The sequence below is a fragment of the Xenia sp. Carnegie-2017 genome, unplaced genomic scaffold (genome assembly GCF_021976095.1).
Source record: "Xenia sp. Carnegie-2017 unplaced genomic scaffold, XeniaSp_v1 HiC_scaffold_16, whole genome shotgun sequence".
NCBI lineage: Eukaryota > Metazoa > Cnidaria > Anthozoa > Malacalcyonacea > Xeniidae > Xenia > Xenia sp. Carnegie-2017.
The window spans coordinates 14,386,185-14,405,791 of record NW_025813469.1 but is presented as its reverse complement, the minus strand read 5'-3'; the positions used below and the strand labels follow the sequence as shown (position 1 = coordinate 14,405,791).

The 19,607-nt window shown below is 36.4% G+C and overlaps 2 protein-coding genes and 1 long non-coding RNA gene across 4 annotated transcripts; all 3 read right to left on the bottom strand.

Annotated features, from left to right (window-relative positions):
* Window positions 1–6: 6 nt before the first annotated feature.
* Window positions 7–1,133, bottom strand: LOC124436145 (NLR family CARD domain-containing protein 3-like). The gene is made up of 2 exons (XM_046986069.1): window positions 121–1,133; window positions 7–10 (listed from the first exon to the last, which is right to left on the bottom strand). The coding sequence occupies exons 1-2, from the start codon at window positions 1,098–1,100 to the stop codon at window positions 7–9; spliced, it is 984 nt and encodes a 327-aa protein (XP_046842025.1). The 5' UTR covers window positions 1,101–1,133.
* A 671-nt stretch (window positions 1,134–1,804) lies between these two features.
* On the bottom strand, window positions 1,805–2,232 carry LOC124436502. Of its 2 annotated transcripts, none has more exons than XR_006945376.1 (2): window positions 2,013–2,232; window positions 1,805–1,838 (listed from the first exon to the last, which is right to left on the bottom strand). It is a non-coding gene; the product is annotated as an uncharacterized LOC124436502 (long non-coding RNA). The 2 variants fall into 2 exon arrangements; XR_006945377.1 differs by having other exon boundaries at window positions 2,187–2,231.
* A 12-nt stretch (window positions 2,233–2,244) lies between these two features.
* On the bottom strand, window positions 2,245–19,355 carry LOC124436144 (protein NLRC3-like; the record flags this gene model as incomplete). The annotated part of the gene is made up of 3 exons (XM_046986068.1): window positions 18,188–19,355; window positions 3,148–4,177; window positions 2,245–3,036 (listed from the first exon to the last, which is right to left on the bottom strand). Coding segments are annotated over exons 1-3 (2,895 nt in total), but the record flags the coding sequence as incomplete, so codon positions are not given.
* Between the last annotated feature and the right edge of the window lie 252 nt (window positions 19,356–19,607).

The following is a 19,607-nucleotide window of genomic DNA, read 5'->3' as shown; positions in this document are numbered from 1 at the left end:
CCTTCATCACCTATTTTGTTACTATCAAGAGACAATTCAGTAAGTTTACATTTCTCACATTTCAAAGCTTCACTAAGAGATTTTGCACCCTCACCACCTATCTTGTTATGAGAAAGAGACAATTCAGTAAGCTTACAATTCTCACTTTTCAAAGCTTTACTAAGAGATTTTGCACCTCCATCCCCTATCTTGTTGCTATTAAGAGACAATTCCGTAATTTTACAACTCTCACTTTTCAAAGCTTCACTAAGAGATTTTGCACCTCCATCACCTATTTTGTTACTATCAAGAGACAATTCAGTAAGTTTACAATTCTCACTTTTTAAATCTTCACTAAGAGATTTTGCACCTCCATCACCTATGCTGTTCCCATCAAGAGACAATTCCGTAAGTTTACAACTCTCACTTTTCAAAGCTTCACTAAGAGATTTTGCACCTTCATCACCTATTTTGTTACTATCAAGAGACAGTTCAGTGAGTTTACAATTCTTACTTTTCAAAGCTTCACTAAGAGATTTTGCACCTCCATCACCTATCTTGTTATGATAAAGAGAAAATTTAGTAAGTTTACAATTCTTAATTTTCAAAGCTTTACTAAGAGATTTTGCACCTTCGTCACCTATTTTGTTATAATTAAGAGACAATTCACTAAGTTTACAATTCTCACTTTTCAAAGCTTCACTAAGATATTTTGCACCTTTATCACCTACTTTGTTATAAGAAAGATCCAATTTAGTAAGTTTACAATTCTCACTTTTCAAAGCTTCACTAAGAGATTTTGCACCTTCGTCACCTATCTTATTAGAAGAAAGATCCAATTCAGTAAGGATACAATTCTCACTTTTCAAAGCTTCACTAAGAGATTTTGCACCTGCATCAACTATCTTGTTACTATCAAGAGACAATTCAGTAAGTTTACAATTCTCACTTTTCAAAGCTTCACTAAGAGATTTTGCACCTTCGTCACCTATCTTATTAGAAGAAAGATCCAATTCAGTAAGGATACAATTCTCACTTTTCAAAGCTTCACTAAGAGATTTTGCACCTGCATCACCTATCTTGTTACTATCAAGAGACAATTCAGTAAGTTTACAATTCATATTTTTCAAAGCTTCACTAAGAGATTTTGCACCTTCGTCACCTATATTGTTATATTTAAGAGACAATTCAGTAAGTTTACAATTCTCACTTTTCAAGGCTTCACTAAGAGATTTTGCACCTCCATCACCTATCTTGTTATTAGAAAGAGACAATTCAGTAAGTTTACAATTCTCACTTTTCAAAGCTTCACTAAGATATTTTGCACCTTTATCACCTACTTTGTTATAAAAAAGATCCAATTCAGTAAGTTTACAATTCTCACTTTTCAAAGCTTCACTAAGAGATTTTACACCTTCATCACCTATTTTGTTACTATCAAGAGACAATTCAGTAAGTTTACATTTCTCACATTTCAAAGCTTCACTAAGAGATTTTGCACCCTCACCACCTATCTTGTTATGAGAAAGAGACAATTCAGTAAGCTTACAATTCTCACTTTTCAAAGCTTTACTAAGAGATTTTGCACCTCCATCCCCTATCTTGTTGCTATTAAGAGACAATTCCGTAATTTTACAACTCTCACTTTTCAAAGCTTCACTAAGAGATTTTGCACCTCCATCACCTATTTTGTTACTATCAAGAGACAATTCAGTAAGTTTACAATTCTCACTTTTTAAATCTTCACTAAGAGATTTTGCACCTCCATCACCTATGCTGTTCCCATCAAGAGACAATTCCAGTAAGTTTACAACTCTCACTTTTCAAAGCTTCACTAAGAGATTTTGCACCTTCATCACCTATTTTGTTACTATCAAGAGACAGTTCAGTGAGTTTAAAATTCTTACTTTTCAAAGCTTCACTAAGAGATTTTGCACCTCCATCACCTATCTTGTTATGATAAAGAGAAAATTTAGTAAGTTTACAATTCTTAATTTTCAAAGCTTTACTAAGAGATTTTGCACCTTCGTCACCTATTTTGTTATAATTAAGAGACAATTCACTAAGTTTACAATTCTCACTTTTCAAAGCTTCACTAAGATATTTTGCACCTTTATCACCTACTTTGTTATAAGAAAGATCCAATTTAGTAAGTTTACAATTCTCACTTTTCAAAGCTTCACGAAGAGATTTTGCACCTCCATCACCTATCTTGTTACTATCAAGAGACAATTCCGTAAGTTTACAATTCTCACTTTTCAAAGCTTCACTAAGAGATTTTGCACCTTCATCACCTATCTTGTTACTATCAAGAGATAATTCAGTAAGTTTACAATTCTCACTTTTCAAAGCTTCACTAAGAGATTTTGCACCTTTATCACCTATCTTGTTACTATCAAGAGACAATTCAGTAAGTTTACAGTTCTTACTTTTCAAAGCTTCACTAAGAGATTTTGCACCTCCATCACCAATCTTGTTTTGAGAAAGAGATAATTTAGTAAGTTTACAATTCTCACTTTTCAAAGCTTCAGTAAGATATTTTGCACCTTCATCACCTATCGTGTTATTAGAAAGATCTAATTCAGTAAGCTTACAATTCTTACTTTTCAAAGCTTCACTAAGATATTTTGCAACTCCATCACCTATGTTGGTTTGAGAAAGATCCAATTCAGTAAGTTTACAGTTCTCACTCTTCAAAGCTTTACTAAGAGATTTTGCACCTTCATCACCTATCTTGTTAATATAAAGAGACAATTCAGTGAGCTTACATTTCTCACATTTCAAAGCTTCACTAAGAGATTTTGCACCCTTACCACCTATCTTGTTATGAGAAAGAGACAATTCAGTAAGCTTACAATTCTCACTTTTCAAAGCTTTACTAAGAGATTTTGTACCTCCATCACCTATCTTGTTATAAGAAAGATCCAGTTCAGTAAGCTTACACTTCTCACTTTTAAAAGCTTTACTAAGAGATTTTGCACCTCCATCACCTATATTGTTGTCAGAAAGATCCAATTCTGTAAGTTTACAATTCCCACTTTTCAAAGCTTCACTAAGAGATTTTGCACCTTTATCACCTATCTTGTTATTTTCAAGAGACCATTTAGTAAGTTTACAATTCTCACTTTTCAAAGCTTCACTGAGATATTTTGCACCTCCATCACCTATATTGTTATGAGAAAGATCCAATTCAGTAAGTTTACAATTCTCACTTTTCAAAGCTTCACTAAGAGATTTTGCACCTCCATCACCTATCTTGTTACTATCAAGAGACAATTCAGTAAGTTTACAATTCTTACTTTTTAAAGCGTCACTAAGATAGTTTGCACCCTCATCATCTATTTTGTTACCATTGATAATTAATATAGTAAGTTTACAATTCTTACAATTTAAAGCTTCACTAAGAGATTTTGCACCTTCTTCACCTATATTGTTATAATCAAGAGACAATTTAGTAAGTTTACAAGTCTCACTTTTTAAAGCTTCACTAAGATACTTAGCACCTCCAGCTGCTATTTCGTTACGACTAAGAGACAATTCAGTAAGTTTACAATTCTCACTTGTCAAAGCTTCACTAAGAGATTTTGCACCTCCATCACCTATCTTGTTACTATCAAGAGACAATTCAGTAAGTTTACAATTCTCACTTGTCAAAGCTTCGCTAAAATATTTTGCACATTTATCTCCCATGTTGTTGCTATTAATAAACAAATTAGTAAGTTTAGAATTTTTACTTTTTAAAGCTTTACTAAGATATTTAGCACCTTCTTCACCTATATAGTTTTTTTTAATTTCCAATTCACTAAGTTTACAATTTTCACTTTTTAAAGCTTTACTAAGATGGTTTGATATATCATTAACAGAACAGGAGTTGATTTTTAAAGAAAATACATTGCATGCTGTTGCATTTGTCAAATATTTTGACAATCTAATGACGCTATGATTATCAGGAAATTGGCATGAAGAAAACGCGAGTTCTCTTAATTGTCGGCATTCAGAGAGAAATTCAAAGAAGGCGTTTGAATCAAGAGGCGTGAAAGAAACGTTATCAATGGATATTGTTTCTGAAAAATTATTTGACTCGCAAATTGATCTCATCTCATCGTCGTCTTGTAATTCGTATAAGCACTTCATTCCAAGAAAACCAAGTGCTTTATTACCCTCTGAGAAAAATAAATGTGAGATCCAACTTTCCAACCTGTAATTATAAAAATATCGTATTGTGAAACTTTTAAAAGTTTGGTTTAGTTTATTCAAAATGATAAAGCCCTTCAGAAAAGCATCTTAAAATAAGAAATTCTTGTAAAACAACTATGGTAACAATAGCTAGCTACAATCTTTTGGTAGCAAATTAAAATAAGTCAGACAATGCACACAACGTTTACCAAAGCCGAGTGCAAATTAATATTACATGAAAATAAAAACTCCTTGCTGCTTGTCAGAACAACAGATCAGTAGCGTTGGCAGCGTGATAGTTGACTGGAAGAGGTTAGATAGGCCAAAATTCATTTAGGCATGTTTTAATTAGTTAATTCGCCAAAAACTTTCATTAAAAAAACAAATTATATCTGTATGTCATATATGTAGTAAAATGGGCCTTACAGCGCCACGGAGCAAGTTTATAAGAAGCAAAATATTTGTAATTTTACTTTAACAGTAGAACCTGTATTAGCGGCACCGTATTAAGCTGTCACCCTGTGTTAAGCGGTTATATGGCAAACTTTCCTGGTGCAAATACTATTAAAGTGACCTTTATTAAACGGTCATCTCTATTAAACGGACGCGGTCACCTTTTCCAATGTGCCAAGCTTAATTTTTTGTTCTTTTGCACTTGTATTATACGGTCAGGTTAATTAGGTACACCCCATAATAAAATACATTATTAAATATTTTTGTTGGAGCGCATCACTTATATTGTATACATTTCTTTATATTGTATTTATCTTCCATAAAATGACTCAAAAGTTCCAACAATATTTTCTGTTTGTGCGGACAAATACACAAGCAATTTAATGCTTCTTACGTCCCTTCAGCCATTGACAAGAAAACCTATCTCCTCAAAAGGGACATGCGCACGGAATATATAAGTTATAAACACCTTCTCTGTTGACGCGATTGCCAATGATTAATATTTTTTAGCAATTTGAGCCGTGAAATTTTTGTGTATACTATTTTTAATTTCTAGTTAAAACCAAGAAAAAAAGTGCTTTATATAGTGTTGTTAATTGGCATGTTAAAGAACAATACCGATTGGTCAACTTTAGTTTGTTAAATGTTACACGTAGCCCGTTTGGTGACTTTCCTTAAGAACTATAATAAACGGTCAACTTGTAATAAGTGGTAAACCTGTATTAAACGGTCACACGAGAAATCTCCATTTGTGACTGCTTAAAACAGGTTCTACTGTATATAGATGTAAAAGAGATTATTTGTCATGTAAAATTATAGCTACTTTTTATCTGGATCGTTTTTGCAGAAATCTCTATACACACAAAACTTTTTACGACGTTTGCCTCTCTTTCAAAAGCCTTTTTGTGTTTAGAACTCATTTTCGAAATACCTTACTTGTATTAAAATTCGAGTCGTACTCATTTTCGCTCAGCTTTAAATTCGCGCGATTTAATTTCGCGCACTTTGTTGACAACTATTCGCGCAGCTTTAAATTCGCGCAAGTAGTTTTATGTGCTCGTTCTTTTTGGTTTGTTCAAAAGAACTATTAATAATTAACGCATTTATATTGAGCTTTCTTTATTAAGAAATACCTCAATATTCATCAAAAAAGCGATTGGGTGGCCTTAAAAATGGCTTCAAAATAAAGCGTGAGTTCACTATCCCAACAAGAACTAAAAAATTTAATAAATGATATTGCCTAACAATATACTTTATGAGTCAAACAAAAGTTTAGCTACAGTTCAAATGGATCCTCTGTTCATTGTGGTTCCTCCAATGCGGCGCTCACACCTGATCGTTGCCAACCTTTGACGACAATGTCCTTGTTCGATTGCATGTAATCATAGAACTGCACTATCCATTTTGCGTGAAGTGGTTTGAGCACGCTAATTCTCAAATCAACAGAAACTTTATCAGGTTGAATACCTTTCTCTATTTGGGCTTGGACTTGCTCTGAGTGCCATGTTTGCGCCTGGTTTCGAAGGAAAGCTTTGCAAGAGCGATTGACCGTTAAATCTAAGGGCTGCAGGTATGATGTCATATTATTGGGAACAGGTATCATCTTCCCATTATTGTCGGAAATGATCTTCTTTACGGCATCCGTCCAATGTGCTTTAAAAACATCGGCGATCAAAACCCATTGTTTGGTTGCGCGAAAACCAAGCTCTTCTCTAATTTGCTTAACATAGGGGATAAGAATGCGATTGACTAATTCAATTGCTTTCGTTTCATTTGACCAATGATTTTCCGTGTGGGTAACGTGGAATTCTTTTGGAAATCTGAATTTAGGGTGACACCGGTCAGTTTTCCACTGGATGATTAGCTGAATTGGCAGAAACTTTCCCGACGCAGTGACTGAGAATCTTCCAGTAATTTGGCGATAATCGGCGCTATCACTGATCGGCGCAAACTTCTCGTTAGTTTTGTCCATTGTATACTTGCTGATGAGGACAAACGGGAGAGGGGTCTGGTCAATGTTTATAATGAGATCGTCGGGAACGTCATAAGCGGGAACCACTTCCTTAATAGAACGATGAAACGTGAAGCGAATTTCTTTTAAGAAGCCAGGTAATACTGGTTGTTTTGCAGTTGTTGCTCTACGTGTACTGAAACCCAATCTTCTGAAAATTGACTGGCACCATGTATAGTGGAATTTTAGGGTTCCTCCGTTTTCTTTCAACAAAGACCGATCATTGGCCAGTACTATCCCCTTCGCTATGGAAATAGCAATGTTGTAATTGACAACACAATCGGCCGTTCTCATGCTCTTGATCATGGCGATAACTTTCTTATCGATGTTCTCGGGTAACAAAGTTTTTGCTCCACGATGTTTTCTTGGCAATTGTTCGAGTTCAGTGCGCTCTTTTCGTTCCTTATTGTACGATTTGACAAGTCCACGAACAGTTGACTCTGGTACAGAATACTTTCTTGCCGCCGGTCTTATTCCATGCACAATTCCCCATTTTGCAATTTCTGCTCGTTGAAAAGCATCATATGCTCCATATTTGCCCCTCCTTTTCTTTGGTTCTGGGCGTCAAGAAATAATTGCTGTTTTACTGCATTTTCTTCGGCAGCATTTAATTTGCTGTCAGACGACGCGACCGAAATATCGTCTTGGGAAACCTTTTTGAAATATTTTAACAGAGCCATGTGCGTTGATTTCCCGCACAATGTTTTCTGTTGGCAATACTTGAACGGTAGAATATGTGTTGCGGAAACGTTTGACGTATTCGGCAATTAGTTAATAATGAAGTAAAATCAGTCAGTAAAATAATAATAGAACATCATATCTAACACCTAAAGAAACGTGACTCATCATTGACTATTGTGTTGGAGAAATGGAAAGCATTTGCATCGTGTGCAATGATTTGACAAAATACACTTGTCTAAAATGCAAATCATTTGTTTGTAACCGAGGAATCAAGTGTTCAATCCCTGCATCTGAAAACTATTCTGGATGGAAAACTGGTTCGAGTGTTGCTTTATGTGAAGCGTGCGACGCGAAAGAAAATTACGTATCTGATTGCTTGCTTCAGGAAACCCACGATTCAGGAACGGATGATTCTAATTCAGTGAAACTGAGCCCCGAGGGGACATCGTTTTCTCTGGCTTGCGCATCACGAGGTTTTCATGAATACAGAAAAATCTGGGCTCCAAGAATCAACCAGCAGTTAATAATAAAACCAGAATCAGGAAACCTATTCGACCCATATGCTATTGGTCTGTTTACCAAAATCAGAGGCAAGATTGAACCATTGTCACTGGTCGGACATTTGCCTCGAGAGATTTCCCGATTTTACAAGTTTTTTTTTTGAATATGGGGGAAATATAGAAGCATGTGTGTGTGACATCAAATTTCGTCGATCCCCATTACTACAAGGAGGCTTGGAGATTCCTATTACCCTAACAGTCATGCAGAACAATGCAAGTTTTAGGATATACAGCAAAATGCAGGCATTCGTGACGGAATACTACGTAGAACCTGAGAATATCCTGACTGAAATTGTACAGGATGAAAATGAAGACATTTTTGATTTTTAATGTTACCAGGACAACTAAAAACATATGTCAATATGTATATGCGTTAATAAAACAACTGATTTGCATAACCAACAGTGAATGTCTCATATTACACTAGAAAGCTTTTCGCGCGGATTATATTTCGCGCAGTACTAAAATTCGCGCACTCAGCGCTGCGCGAATTCTAGTACTGCGCGAATTTTAATACAAGTAAGGTATGTGCCTTTAACCTACAGATTTGGCAAAAGTACCCCACCCCCTGTATATGAAATTATCGTTTTTGGGTTTGTGTTTGGGCCTCTTTCTTCTTAGAGAAATGATGACGAATATATGAGCAAAAACGTACTGTTAAAAGTCGTGAACAATAAGCTTAATCTCACATTCAAACTAAACTGAAAGAGCAATAACATGATAACATAATAGCAACCATATTGTTGATGTCATGGTATTGTTGATCCGGAAGTTTGTAAATTGCAATTACGATGTTGAATGTTCAGCATATTGGCAGCATGCCCAATATCTTTTCACAAAAGATAAATGCTACCATAATGCATAAGCCTAGTTTGCATAAAGTTGTAATTGTTGTAATAAAATGTGATATCTACCCATAAGTCCAAAGAAACTTCCCTGTTCTCAACGCCGATATTTCAAAAAAACATACATGCGTTAGCCTACCTTAGTGTGTTTAATGGCAATATTTAGTCGACGACTTTTCTTCATGCACAAAGACGGCCTATTATGCTTTGGTGCAAACGCGTATAATATCGATTGAAATAAAAAGGGAGAATGAGCTTTGGGTCCGGCTAATTTTTTAAGTGTGCGAAAATTTTGTTCAGTGAATTTTTTTCGAAAATTTTGTGCATGCTTCTACCTTGACTATCAACTCAAACTTAACAAAATAACATGAGCCCCAAGGCAGCCAATGGGCATAATGGTGAAAATTCTGAGCCTATAAGCAACTTTTTAAAAATTGCTCAATTTGTCTATTATTTAGATCATTATTTGTTTTAAAATACAATTATCCACCACTAACATAATGATTTTGTTGACTAAAAATTCTGATAATTTTTTCTTTTTTTAAAGCTTAAGTTTCGTAACTTCACATTGCCAGGGTTTTAGCAAAATGTGTTTCCTAGGCATGCTGCGTAGCCCCAAATTTAAGAAAAACAGCCAATTAAGTAAGTATCGTTCACCATTTCAATTAAAAATGCTACTAAACTGTTAGTTTTATGCACATACATGCCGGAAATTGAGCTTCCGAGACGTTGAAAATCAAAATTTTCCCTGTGAGTATGTTCCCAGAACCTACAAGATGGCTAAAGCTTCTGGCGTTTCTTGAATTACGTTCCAAAAGTCCTAGATCAGTCCCTGCTGCGTAGCAAGTAATTTCTATCTGTTGATTAGAATATTTAAATTTGTTGTCGATTGCTATCGCCGATTAGCGTTCCCATATCGATGGTTTTACGTCAGTGATTGCTTTTTCTGCGATTAACTTACAATTACAACTGTATGGGAACAACGCTTTACAAACAGAAAAACCGGTGTTTTTTTGTGAATATATATGAGATGCTCAATAACATGCTAGGTTTAAAGAAAGAGTTATTGACATACTCATTAATATACGAGGTTTGAGTAAAACGTTTGTGAATTAAAATTGTCCAGGTTAGTAGAGTTCTGAGAAGGACTGTTGGTGTTGGTGTTGCTGTAGACCGACGTTTCGACAACCTTAGTGGTAGTCATTTTCAGAGTCAAGTGAGGAGTAAACGTCAGGATAGCCGTTTTTGTTATCTTGTTCTTACGTCATCGTATTGTGTGTACAGAAATTGTGTTGCAGTGTGGTATTCAATTGTGTATTGTTAACGTGGATTAGTCTAAAGTTATGAGTTAGTTTTTTGTTTTTGTATTGTGAATGAGCCGTTTGTAAGGAGCCGGTAGTTATTATGATCTGTTCAGGGGTTTTTGTTTTAAGTTGGTCTACCAACTTTCTAATGTAGCCATTGCCTATAGTCAGTGCTGCAAGTAATACATTTAGATCACAACAATTACCGGCACCTTAGAAATGACTCATTCACAAAACAAACAAACAAGCAACTAACTCATTACTTCAGACTAATCCACAAAAACAGAACACAATTGAAACCCACACACCCACACATTTCCTGTGCACAAATTACGACGCTGTAAAAACCAGATAATAAATACGCCTAACCTGACGTTTACTCCTCAATTGACGACCGTAATATCAACACCAGCATTCCTTCTCATGACTCTACTGACCTGGACGATCTTTAGCCACAAACATGTAACGATACCACAGTAAGTTAATATACAGTAGAGCCACTCCATTGAATTTTTTCGTGCCGCGCATATCTTCTTACGCATGTGATTACCATAGTGACAGCTAGTAAATTGCTTTTTTGACCAATAGGAATGATGAAATGGCTAACGGCAGCAAGTAATCTAATTAAATATACAGCAGCTAATTGCACACGAAGTGCACCTACTGTATATCCCTATACAGTGACGACACTCCCGGGTTCAAAACATCTACTTTAGTTTGATTTAATCAGGGGCGGATCCAGACTATGTCAAGTACGTTGCATGAACAACTACGTCGTTGCCATTGAGTTCTATAAGACCTGGAGGGGAAACGTCAACAAAATTACTATAAATTATTAGCGCGCGGCTGCGTGGTCAAAAACATGGGGCGGATTTTGGTGGTCAAAATCAGCGGAGAGACGCAGGCTCATGAAATAAAATTTCTGTCGCCCACCCTGATTTGACCACCACGATTGGGTGTATAGAAAATATCAAAACTATTTTCCTAACATAAACACTTTTTAAAATTATATTTATCAAATAATTTGCAAGCTTCCGTGATTTGCGGATGATGAAATAGCGACAGAAAAGGAAACATTTCATGACTCCGGTAAGTAGCACAGTAGTAGTTTTACTATTTTGTTTTTAACACGATACTTGAAGAGTATTTCTACAACTAAATTTTAATTTAAAGTTATTTTTGTCCAGTCTTGTTTGTTCTTCACTTTATCACTCGTCAGACGTGTGGTAAAGCTGCCAATTTTTATCGAGTTTTGCAACCATCTTGTATCATGATCAAGCTAAACTCTCCTCATTTGAATCGAGTTTACCTCCCAAAAGTTGGGCAGAATTTGTTCTTATTTATTTTTTAAAGATGAAGGGAAAGTTTACAACAGAGTTGTGTTAAAATTGAATGCCATGCAAAGTTAATGAGAACTATTGTATATGCAAACAGTTGTAAAGTATTACTTCGCGTTTCTGTAAGTGAAGTATTTATTGTTATAAAAAACAGGTTACTACTTCAAAAGCAAGATAAAAGAAGTGTGTTGAACAATATACTAAGATTTGCTCCTACCTTGAAATTTTTGTTCAACAATAGCTTATGATTATATCATTAATATGCATGAAAAATTAAACATATTGTTGTCTTATCTCACCAAATCCATACTTCGTATGATTCCAGGTGATCCACAAATTCACATCGGATACATTGGTTACAATGAAGTTGAATGTAGTGGAAGCAAAAATAGTTGGCTTAGAAATTCTTTGTGTCTTATGAAGAATTAGTACAAATCAATAAAAGAATTCTCTAAACAAATTTAAATTGCTCATGGTCAAGCAACCTAGTCAGAGAAGCAAAGTCTGTCTTCAACATGTGACCTTTCCAATTATGTTTAGTTCTTTGTACAAAATACTATTTTTAAAACTTGATTTGTAAGTCTTTCATTAATATTTTTTTAGCAAGAGATAAAAGAAACAAATTCAAAGGCGTGATGGAAAATACAAAGCTTTATCAAGTTGTTTATCATTTAATTCCCAATTGTTAGTTTGTACATATAAATAATTAGTATTCGTAGCTGTAAGTTGTTCAAGCAAACAGATGAGTAGTAGTGCTTAAAAGGGTTAGCATTTTTGAAAAATTATATCTTGTTTTTGACATACATTACACAATTCCAAAAGACTGTAAGTAATACACAATAATATCTATAGAACTTGATAAATTTCTTCGCCTACACTGTCAATTAATTATTTTGCCTTCATGCAGCAATAGACAGAGTGTTTTTGTCAGAGAAACCAATGCACTTCAGTTTCCAAATTTGTAATTTCAATGGAAAATTAGTGTAGTTCTGTTCAGTAATAGACCCAAGATTATGCCAAGCAGTTTACAAAATACAAATTTCCAACCAACATATAATGGTGTTTTGAATTTTTTTCTTTTTTGTAGCTCTTCTAGTTCAACATACTTTCTATGAGTTTTCAGTAGATTTATCAGGTAATGACAATACACTTATGATACTTATCCATGGTAAATTTCAGTTGGCTTATGTCGTAGGACAGAAGCAAACATTTTCTTGCTTCCTTAGGAGCATTTTAACACAGATTTATCCATTTTTAGCAAGAAAAATAGTTGCACCAAACTGTTTACAAACAGTCAAACGCATGCACAGAAGCATGAAATAAAGTATAAGTTTGACGAGATTGACAGGTCTACTAATGAATGCCGTTTGATTTTCACTTTTAAAAGGTTAAAATGTCATAAAATAACTTAAATGTTACTGCCAAAATATGCGTTTCTCTACCGTCGATTTTCTTTATTGTGATGTGTGTACTGTAATGATAGTTTCTCCTTATGGGACACCCCGAAGCGGGCAACACCACGAAGCGGGCAGTCGTTAGTTGATAGTTCAATAAACAAGTTTACACGACAGCACTCGTGCTATTTGTATTACTTTACTACATGGTGTCAGAAAATAATTTATCATGGACCACTTAAAACCTCTAGAGCCTCTCATCTTAGATGAAAACACCGCAGAAAGATGGCGGAAATGGCGACAAAGATGGAACTTTTACTCGAAAGCAAGCGGTGCCACTTCAAAAGATCAAGACACGCAGTGTGCAATCTTTCTCCACATGATTGGCGAAGATGCCCTCGAGATTTACGATACATTCACATTCACCGAAGAAGAAGAAGGTAAAATCGACCCACATATCGAGAAATTCGAAGAACACTGCTCCCCTAAGAAAAATGTCACATACGAAAGGTACAAGCTCAACACATGCTCACAAAATGGCCGATCGCTCGACGTCTTCCTCGTGGACCTACGAAATAAAGCAAAAACCTGCGAGTTCGGAGAGCTGCAAAACAGTCTGATAAGGGATCGAATCGTATGTGGAATCGACAATAATTCCGTAAGAGAAAGACTCCTACGAGATAACACTCTAACCCTCGACAAAGCCATCAACACCGTCCGAGCAGCCGAGACAAGCCACGCACAAGTCAAAAACCTAGCAACACAACCACTCGAAGCAGCTGCCATCCAAACTACGAGAGCTAGCTACCAAAAGCGAAGCCCTCAACAAAAAGGAAAACCTTGTAGACGTTGTGGTACACATCACCTGATTAACCAATGTCCAGCTTACGGCGAAAAGTGGTCAAAGTGTCAAGGCAAAAACCACTACGCCAAAATGTGCTTCGCTAACACTTCCAAACATAAACTCCACGAAATCACTCAAGAAACCCCTCAAGAAACTCAAGACGGTGTTGAAAACTACGACGAAATTTTCCTCCGTGAAATAAACAAGCCTAACGGAAACGAACTACTCACTAGCATTAAAGTAAACAACAAAGTCATCAGCTTCAAAATCGACACTGGCGCTCAGTGCAATATAATGCCACTCAGCGTGTTCACCTCACTAAACGACAAACCAACTCTTCACCAGACAAACACCAAAATAAAGGCCTACGGAGGAACCCAAGTACCAATTCGTTGTAAATGCTACATGAACATCGAACACAACAACAAGAAAATATATAGCGAATTCTACGTCGTTGAAATCGACAACTCGAAGCCACTGATTGGTCTACAAACATGCCGTGACCTCGACCTCATTAGCATAAATGATGTCTGTGAAATTCACCAAACCGAACAAAACATTTTCGTAGAGTATCAAGATGTTTTCAAAGGTATTGGCCTCGTCAATGGTGAATACCACATCGAAATTAAAAGTGATGCTAAACCTACAATTCATCCACCAAGAAAAGTCCCACTGAGTTTAATGCCACGCTTGAAATCAACACTAGAAAATCTCACGGAGACAGGAATTATCGGCAAAGTTGACCGAGCTACAGACTGGGTAAACAGCCTGGTCATAGTAGAAAAAAGAAATGGAATGCTACGACTGTGCCTAGATCCCAAACATCTAAATCAAGCCATTAAAAGAGAGTACTACAACCCACCGTCAGCCGAAGAAATCTCAAATAAACTCAGTGGCACTGAGTTGTTCACTGTAATTGACATGACAAGCTGCTACTGGCACAAGAAACTTGACGAAGAATCTTCTTACCTTTGTACATTCAACACTCCATTTGGGAGATATAAATTTAACCGGATGCCATTTGGAATCTGTTCAGCATCTGACGTCGCGCAGAAAATGGTTGACGATAATTTTTCAGATATCCCTGGTGTACTTGCAGTCTATGATGACATCATCATCGCTGCTAAAGACAAAGAAGAACTTGACAAAGCACTCATCAAAGTCCTCGATCGTGCCAGAGATGGAAACATCAAGTTCAACAAAGAGAAAATTCAACTACGCGTCAAAGAAGTAAAATATCTGGGCAACATCATAAACGCCAAAGGGTTCCACCCAGATCCAGAAAAATCAATGCAATCCTAGAGATGCCCAAACCACAGAACAAGCAAGATCTACAACGTTTATTAGGTATGGTCAATTTCCTGTCACAATACATACCCAACATGTCTGAAATTACAGCCCCATTAAGATCATTGCTTAAGAAAGATATTGCATGGATCTGGCTCGCAGAACATGATGAAGCTGTTACCAAGATAAAGGAAGCACTAACCAGCAGACCTGTCCTTAAGTTCTTTGACAACGACCAGCCAATAACTCTGCATGTTGATGCATCACAAGGGGGCCCTGGAGCTTGTCTGATTCAAAACGAACACCCTGTCATCTATGCATCTAGATCTCTTAACGATGCAGAAACACAGTATGCACAAATCGAGAAAGAACTTCTCGCCATAGTATTTGCATGCGAACGCTTCAACCAATATGTTTATGGACGAGAGATCATAGTAGAAAGCGACCACAAACCACTGGAAGCAATAATGGCTAAGCCACTATGCCAAGCTCCACCCCGGATTCAACGCCTCTTAATAAGACTACAGAAGTATCAAGTAACAATGAAATATGTTCCTGGAAAATACATGTTCATAGCTGACACTCTCTCTAGAGCCTATCTCAAGACCGACGGTGAACAACTAGACCTCAATGATGACATCGAAGTCATGGTTCACAGTTTAGTCACCAATATCCCGGCGACATCAGAGAAAATAGCTGAACTCAAAGCTGCTACCAAAGAAGATGAAACCCTTCAAACTCTAAAAGAGACAATCAAGCAAGGTTGGCCAAAACACCGACAATCAGTACCAACATGCATCACACCCTACTGGAATGTAAGATATGAACTGAGTGAAGCCGAAGGACTCCTATTTAAAGACAACAGACTCATCATCCCATTATCCATGAGGAAAGATATGCTACAATTAATCCATGAAAGCCATCAAGGCATAGAAAAGTGCAAGAATAGAGCTAGATCAGTGATATACTGGCCAGGTATGAATAATGACATTATTACTGTTGTATCTAATTGTACCGTTTGTGCCACCTTTAGAAGCCAGAACCAAAAGGAACCCATGATACCACATGAGATACCTGAGCTCCCCTGGCAGAAAGTAGCATCTGATCTATGCGAATACCAAGGTAAAACCTACCTCGTGATTGTAGATTATTTCTCAAAGTACATCGAAGTCAGTCTGTTACCAAATAAAACTGCAAAAACTGTCATCACACACACAAAGTCAATTTTTGCACGTCATGGTATACCACAAGAGCTCATATCAGACAACATGCCATTCAACAGCAGAAAATTTAGAGGGTTTGCAGAAAACTGGGGATTCAAAGTCACCACATCTAGTCCCTCATACCCACAATCCAATGGGCTTAGTGAAAAAGCTGTGCAGACTGTCAAGAGGATCCTAAAAAAACCTCAGACCCATATATTGGTCTCCTCGAGTACAGGAACACCCCTGTCACCGGTATGTCATATACACCATCACAACTACTAATGAGTAGAGCAACCAGGTCCAAACTACCTGTATCAAAAGAATTGCTACAACCCAAGGTAACAACAGATGTTACAAAAGAATTGAAACGATGCCAACAGACACAAAAACACTATTATGACCAGAACTGTAGACCATTGTCACCACTCACGGAGAATGAAGGTATAAGGCTACGTCAGAACAACACTTGGGTCTCAGCCCAAGTACTATATCCCGCAACAACACCTCGCTCTTACATAGTTGCAACACCGAATGGCCAAAAGTATCGACGCAACAGACGACATCTCTTGAAGACTGAGGCAACAGCCGATTTCACCACAACAGCCTTACTGAGCACAGATGATGATAACCAGGCTGAAGCAGAAACCACTGTTGACGAACCTGGAGCATCTTCACCCACTCCTCCACTTAGAAGGTCCACAACAACCCGAACAATACCTACTAAATACAATGACTATGTAACGTTGATTACAAATATTAACACTTTATAGACTGTTAAAAAAATCTCTTATCTTCCTGGTATTCCATTGAGAGCCAAGTTATGTTTATAATTTTGTCCTATTGAAAGAAGGGGGATGTAATGATAGTTGCCCCTTATGGGACACCCTGAAGCGGGCAACACCCCGAAGCGGGCATTCGTTAGTTGATAGTTAAATAAACAAGTATACACGACAGCACTCGTGCTTTTTGTATTACTTTACTACATGTACTGTGTTTTTCACGCAATGCTGAAGCATTATTTTCAAATGGTATGCTGTCGGTATCGTAATTGTTTTTTTTTCTCACTTGTTTTCGTTCATATAAACAGTATTGGAAATCAGGAGGGAGTGAATATTGAAAAAAAATTTTAAAGTGACCAACAAAATCCGCCATTACCGCCATGTTTTTGACCACGGGGTCCAGGCCCCTTTCCCCCTCCAGGTCTTATAGAACTCAATGGTCGTTGCTTGCAAATTTTGAGTAAGTTGAAGGCACGGGTAAGCTTTAACTCAGCCCATTGAAGTAAATATATCTGGAATGCTAACTCCACTGAGTTCTATAATAACTGAAGCGGCTATCTCAAGAGCGGCTTTAAATATTGTATGACGCCAAACAAATGGAGGATTTTGTCCTATGCCGCTGAGATTTACCGAAATTGACAGCTTATTTGAAAATTCCGCAATTTTCCACTCCCAAATACACAAAATGTATATTTGTATTTCGGATTCGGCAAGCAATTTTTCGATGAAAATCAAGGTAAAAACCTTAAATTCAAAATTTGTGTTTTAAATTATAGCTTACAGCTGTTTGCTTGTTGCTGTTGCTCATTTTGAAACTATTTCAAAAATAGTCCTACACTTTTGAAACGTAGTGTTTGGAGAATCCACTAGATTTGTTTTCTCATTAGCAGATTTTTTCACTTAATGCTTGAACGTAAGGTTTATTTTATGGGCTTTATATGTATTTATCTTAGTGTGCATTATGCTGAAGTCTTTTATTTGCTGATTAAATAACTTCCCAGTGCATCCAAATACTCTAATGAAGTGCAACAACTCAGTGATCTACAGTGGTCTACATCCGCAAACATGTAAAAACCATGTTCTGAAGTATATAGCAAACGATCAAAAGAAATCGATCACCAAATTATTTCTTCGAAACTCTACGCGACACTTTAGTTTAAAACTTATCGAGGAGGCATTACTTTAATATTTGCTCATCTGGCTGGCAAAATTAATGTTAAGAATTTGGTGATGATAAATTAACTTAGAAAAATACATCTAGTCACATACAATATGAAGATACAATCAAACATTTTCAATGATACAAATGCTCATTGATCATAAATTTAATACCTCTCCAGAATAACGCTGATATCTTTTCCCTTCTCTTTCTTTTCATTTCCAACCAAACCAGCAGCAAATTCGATTACCAAATGCCATTTAGGATCTTCAACATGATCATCCAAAAACTTTCCAATGTTTTGCCAATCGTCAACAATATACCACGCTGCAAAAAACTCTTGAAGAGTCAAATGAAGAAAACAGTAAAGATGGCGTTTATCATCATAAATCTTATTGAAAATGCCACAGTTTTCCAGATTTTTAAAGTTACTGTTACTTTTTCTTTCAAAAATCAGGCGTCCGTCTTTAAGCCCTTCCATGGCAACATATTTTATTTCTTGTAGATCTTTATCAAGCTCAGATGGTAAAGGAATTCTCAAGTAATCCTTTTCTGTAGTCTTGCCCCTGAGAAGGGGATGGCTTTTCCATAGTAAAACTTTAATTGCTCTATCGTACAATTCAGTGATAGTCTTTGGACTATAGTTTTCATCATCTGCAAAACATTCCTTTAAGGTCATACAAACAATTTTAGTGTTAATAGGGATGTAACAAAAGCTGCGAAGTTCAAGAGAAATTTCAATCTTATTTAGAATACGGTCAGCAATATTTCTATCTTCATGACAAAACTTTTCCACGAATTCTTTTATCTCATCCTCAAAAAAGCCCAAGATTTCAACTGTCCTTGCGAATTCCATATCTCGAAATTTATGTTCAGCTGTGGGTCGTGATGTAATAAGAACAGTAACATCAGGCAATAGTTTACCTTCAACTAGCATACTTAAGTGTGTAATGACGTGCCTTTTATCATTAGGGGACCCTGAGTCGTCAGTTCGAAGATCTCCATTATCTAAAGGCAATTCATCAAGACCGTCGACGATAAGAACAGTTCTTTCAGGATTTAACATTATAAATTCGTAAATATCTGAAAACAGTTCAAATGAAAATCCAACGCAACTCTTTAACATTTTTTCAAAAGTAATGTACTTCTCTTTAATCGCACGACATTGCAATAAAATGACCAGCTTATCGCGCCAAAAGTCGTCTTCATTTGTCTTCCATTCATGAATAAGTTTTTTCGTCAACATAGTTTTACCAATTCCTGGCCTTCCGATGACTAAAATGGAGCTAGGATACGACTTGCTATTTGGAATTGACTTAAAAATGTCAGTTGCTCTTGTGAGTTTTTCGCACTTTCATTAGGTTTGAAATGACAATGAAGGATCTCGTGTCTTTCATGCGTTTCTGGGTAAGCTTTACTTAATTGTCTTTCTGCTTGCATTATGACGTTGACATAAATATCTTCAAGATTTTGGACAGACATTTGTGCATTGCCTACGTTATCGTGGATATTAAATAATTTGTTCAAGTGAAGTTTATTTTTATTTCTTTTATCCATTTTCGAAATTCTGCACGTTTTGGAGTATGTATACCG